The 4,975-nt window shown below is 41.8% G+C and overlaps 1 protein-coding gene across 3 annotated transcripts in view; it reads left to right on the forward strand.

The window, feature by feature from the left end:
- The window catches only part of SLC26A8 (solute carrier family 26 (anion exchanger), member 8), an 87,666-nt gene that overhangs the window by 29,250 nt on the left and 53,441 nt on the right, over positions 1 to 4,975 (forward strand). For 2 of the 3 annotated variants that reach the window (XM_011945363.1, XM_011945364.1), the window contains exons 5-7: positions 408 to 589; positions 3,612 to 3,776; positions 4,471 to 4,620. In XM_011945363.1, coding sequence (XP_011800753.1) covers positions 408 to 589; positions 3,612 to 3,776; positions 4,471 to 4,620 — 497 coding nt within the window. The remainder of the gene's footprint in view (positions 1 to 407; positions 590 to 3,611; positions 3,777 to 4,470; positions 4,621 to 4,975) is intronic. The other variant, XM_011945365.1, reaches the window with a different exon arrangement.

Below are 4,975 nucleotides of genomic sequence, written 5' to 3' on the forward strand. Positions count from 1 at the left end.
GCCTCAGCCTCCCAAAGTGCTGGGATTACAGGTGTGAGCCACCACGCCCGGCGATTGCTTTGTTTTCTAATATTTTCACTGCCATCTCACTTTTAACCTTCTCTAAGAGCGGACACAGTAGCTGAGCCTGACACCCATTTCAGTCAACTTCTCTATTCCACTCAACATGCCCATAATACAAAGAGACTGAATACCTAGACTACCACCATCTAAATTCCATGAGTTGGTCACAATATGTGGAGCCACAGTTCTCTTTCTCAATCTTTCTTACTTCTCAATGGCCACTTTCAAATGAGAAAAGTTATTCAGATGAGGGACAAGCCAGAATTCAACCATACCTTGCTTTTGTCAGTATCAGTTTACCTGGACTTGAAACTTTACCTTCTGCCTAACATCTTCTTCCATAGGTTCCTTCTTCCTGGTGAGTGCTCTGCTGATCAATGTTCTGAAAGTCAGCCCATTCAACAGTGGTCACCTGGTCATGGGATCTTTCATCAAGGATGAGTTTTCTGCCCCCTCCTACCTTATGGGCTATAATAAATCCTTGAGTGTGGTGGCAACCACAACTTTTCTGACTGGGATTATTCAGGTAGGATCTGAGTCTTCAAATCCCTGAAAAGGAACTGAAAAAAGGGGCTATAAACAGACCCCTTCCTTATACTGCTCCTGTGATCCATTGTGATATACCTGGAACTGCAGTGATTGATTTTTTGAAAAATCAGAGGCTGTGTGAATAGGGTGTCTCCTTAGTGATAAACTTCTCTCTCTTCAGAAATCATCTACCACTGATTTAGGAGGAGATATTGAACATTCTCTTCAGTCCTTTCTCCTCTAAGACAAAAGGTCTAAGGGACAGTGGTCCAGAGCAGTGGTCCCCAACCTTTTTGCAACCAGGGACCAGTTTCCTGGAAGACAATTTTTCCACAAATGGCAGGTCAGGGCCAGGGAGGGTGGTGGTTTTGGGATAAAACTGCTTCACCTCAGATGACCAGGCATTTGGTTCTCAAAAGGAGCATGCAACCTAGATCCCTTGCACGTGCAGTTCACAATACGGTTCGTGCTTCCCTGAGAATCTAATGCTGTGGCTGATCTGACAGAAGGCAGAGAGCTCAGGCAGTGATGCTTGCTTGCCCACTGCTCACCTCCTGCTGTGCAGCACCCGGTTCCTAACAGGCCACAAACCAGTACCAGTACCGGTCTGTGGCCCTGGGGGGTTGGGGACCGTTAGTCCAGAGTTCCACTCCTGATCTTACCTTTTAAAAAATTGCTTCATATTCTTTTTTTTTTTTTTTAGATGGAGTTTTGCTCTTGTTGCCCAGGCTGGAGTGCAATGGGACAATCGTGGCTCACTGCAACCTCCACCTCCCAGGTTCAAGTGATTCTCCTGCCTCAGCCTCCCAAGTAGCTGAGATTATAGGTGCAGGCCACCACACCCAGCAAATTTTTGTATTTTTAGTAGAGAAGGAGTTTCACCATGTTAGCCAGGCTGGTCTTGAACTCCTGACCTCAGGTGATCCACCCACCTCGGCCTCCCAAACTGTTGGGATTACAGGCATGAGCCACTGTACCCAGCCAAAAATTGCTTTATATTCCATCAACAAGAATAGCCTCATTTAGCTGGGCATGGTAGCATGTGCCTATAGTCCCAGTTACTCAGGAGGCTGAGGTGGGAGGATCACTTGAGCCCAGGAGGTTGAGGCTGCAGTAAGCTGTGATCATGCCACTGCACTCCAGCCTGGGTGACACAGCGAGACCCTGTCTCCAAAATAATAATAATAATAATAATAATAATAATAATGGCCTCACAGGCTCACACACTATCTTTGGGTTAGTAAGCTTTAGAGTCAGATCTGGAATCCTTTTTCTGCATTGACAAGGACCACAGCTAAAGGACAATAATATGAATGACTCATTAAAATCTCAAAACTTATTTTGGCACTGTCTTTAATTTCCTCTGAGAGTCTATCACCAAAAATTCACCCACTGAACTAAAGTCACATCTTCCAGGCTTATTTCTCTTTTTCTCAACTAACCCACTCTCTAGTTGATTTTCACTGATCTCCCCTGGGACTGTCTTTCATTAGGTAAAGATTTATTGGGTACCTACAAAGGCAGGCTATCAACGTGGGCAGACTCCAGCCCTGACACTATGAGCTGTGTGAACTTTGGTAAATTATTTTACCTTGGTGGGCCTCAGTTTCCTCATGTGTAAAGCAGGAATAATATTTGTTTTGCAGGGTTCTTAGGGGAATTAAGTGAAAAAAATGCATACAAAGTATTTAGCCTAGAGCCTGTCACATAGTAAACATCAATAAGTTATACTTAGTTGGCACAGAGAAATGAATTTGGTACTTTAACAGACCAAAAATTTAAAAAACAATATCTAGTTTCCTGTGGTTAAAAAGTTTAATCTTGTGGGATAAGACAAAATACACAAGCAGCCTTTTAATTATCAAGGGGCCTCTCTTCCTTCAAGCCTCAGCTTTTTTCATCTAAAAAACAAAGAGGGCTGGGCATGGTGGCTCACATCTGCCTCAGCCTCCCCAACAGCTGGGACTACAGGCGCACGCTACCGCGCCCAGCTAATTTTTGTATTTTTAGTAGAGACGGTGTTTCACCATGTTGGCCAGGATGGTCTCCATCTCCTGACCTCGTGATCCACCCGCCTCGGCCTCCCAAAGTGCTGGGATTACAGGCATAAGCCACCATGCCTGGCTATAACATAAATTTTATATATGTATATTGACATGTAAAATACCTTTTTTATTTTTCTTCAGGATATGCATAATCCTGAAAACATAAATAAATTCAATTTAATCATTCTCAGTAAAGATAAGAGTCAAAGGCCAAGAAGTTTGAGCTCGATCCCATTGTTTTGGAATTATCTTCTCCTTTGTGAAAAGCTGCATTCCTCAGAGCAATGTTAACATCTCCTGAAAAGGGCTATCAAAGCTTCTAATGAAAGAGGTTTAAAAAGGCAAAGGCAGGCCAGGCACAGTGCTTTCATGCCTGTAATTCCAGGGTTTTGGGAGGCCAAAACAGGAGAATCACTTGAGGTCAGGAGTTTGATACCAGCCTAGGTAACATAGCAAGATTCCCCATCTCTACGGAAAAAAAAAAAAAAAAAAAAACTTAGCTCAGTGGTGTGTGCATCTGTAGTCCCAGCTACTTGGGAAGCTGAAGCAGAGGATCCCTTGTGCCCAGGAGTTTGAGGTTACAGTGAGCTATGATTGCACTCCAGCCTGAGCAATAGAGTGAGATCCTGTCTCATGAATGAATAAACAGGCAAAGGTTTGTTCTGATCACCTTGTCCCTGTTTTCCCCAAGTCAACCTAGAGAGCAGTAGATTCCAGGGCAAGAACTTAAGTGAGCTGACTGCTCACAAAGAAGGAAAGGAGTAGTGTGGGCTAGCACTTGTCAGGAGCCTCTGATCAACACACAAGGACCTATGTTATCAACTTCTGTTCATTAGGGAAAGAGAGTTATAAGAGTTACCAAAGGGGCCTAACTTAACTTTTCTATTGGAAACCCTTCTTTTCCTGGAGAGTGCCATTGGTGCCATTGCTGGATTGAAGACATTCTGCCCCACTCTGGTTTTCTCTTCTCTGCAGCTAATAATGGGCGTATTGGGTTTGGGCTTTGTTGCCACTTACCTTCCGGAGTCTGCAATGAGTGCTTACCTGGCTGCTGTGGCACTGCATATCATGCTGTCCCAGCTGACTTGCATCTTCGGGATTGTGATTAGTTTCCATGCCGGTCCCATCTCCTTCTTCTATGTGAGTAATTTCAACTCTTACCCAGAGTTACAAATGCCACTCCTCTTGCCTCCAAAGAGAGGTGGACCTCAGTGGGGAGACTCCTGCCCATTCTGAAAGGAGACACAGCCAGTAGCAGCTTAGTCAAGAGGGTACTAGAAATATTTCCTTTATTGGAGAATTAGGGTCTTGATTAATTGCAGATGCCAGATCATGCTTTCAGTTCACTAACCATTTCAGTCAGCCTTTTAAACTATCATGATATATATTAAAATTTGACCTTTAAGATATTGAATATATCTCAGTTCTTTTCATTACCTACCTTATAACAGACATGTATCCTAAAACATCTAAAGGATATACAATACTAAGTAGTTCCTGAATGTAAGAATAGGGTAGGAGCTAAGCTACAGTATATTATTTGGGAAAACTAATAACTATCAGCTTATAAACAGAACTTCTAGGGCCTGTTCATTATACTAAAACATACAGTGTATTCTCTCCTTGTCCTTATTGAACATTACTGTCCCTCTTTTTACAAAAATGGCCACCCCCACCATGCTTGCCCTCACTATTCTAGTAATGCCCATAAAGACCTTTGTATCCAGAAACTCTACTTGGGGACTTCTTTTTGAGTTAATCTACAGTGTCCATTTCTAGACTTAGGCAATTACTATATCCCTTTCTAAGCCTCCGTAATTTTATTTTCTTTCAGGACATAATTAATTACTGTGTAGCTCTCCCAAAAGCTAATTCCACCAGCATTCTACTATTTCTAACTGTTGTTGTTGCTCTGCGAATCAACAAATGTATCAGAATTTCTTTCAATAAGTATCCCATTGAGTTTCCCATGGAATTATTTCTGGTAGGTGTTTTTGATGTCCCAAATTCATAGTTTACATAATTTTAATATTTAAAAAAAAGTTGAGTTGAATTGTGTAAAAGCTGAATACATTTAGTTTTTGATATATGCTTATATTTGTGAAAACATGCTTATTTTCTTTTTCTAAAATATTTTGATACTATAGTTGACAAATAAAAATTGAATCTATAGTTTATGATGTGATATTTTGATATAGATACACATTATGAAATGTTTAAATCAAGTTTGTTTGTTTGTTTGTTTGTTTGACAGAGTCTTGCTCTGTTGCCCAGAATGGAGTGCAGTGGTGCAATCTTGGCTCACTGCAACCTCTGCCTCCCAGGTTCAAGCAATTCTC

This window comes from Colobus angolensis, unplaced genomic scaffold, assembly GCF_000951035.1.
Source record: "Colobus angolensis palliatus isolate OR3802 unplaced genomic scaffold, Cang.pa_1.0 Scaffold24, whole genome shotgun sequence".
Classification (NCBI taxonomy): domain Eukaryota; kingdom Metazoa; phylum Chordata; class Mammalia; order Primates; family Cercopithecidae; genus Colobus; species Colobus angolensis.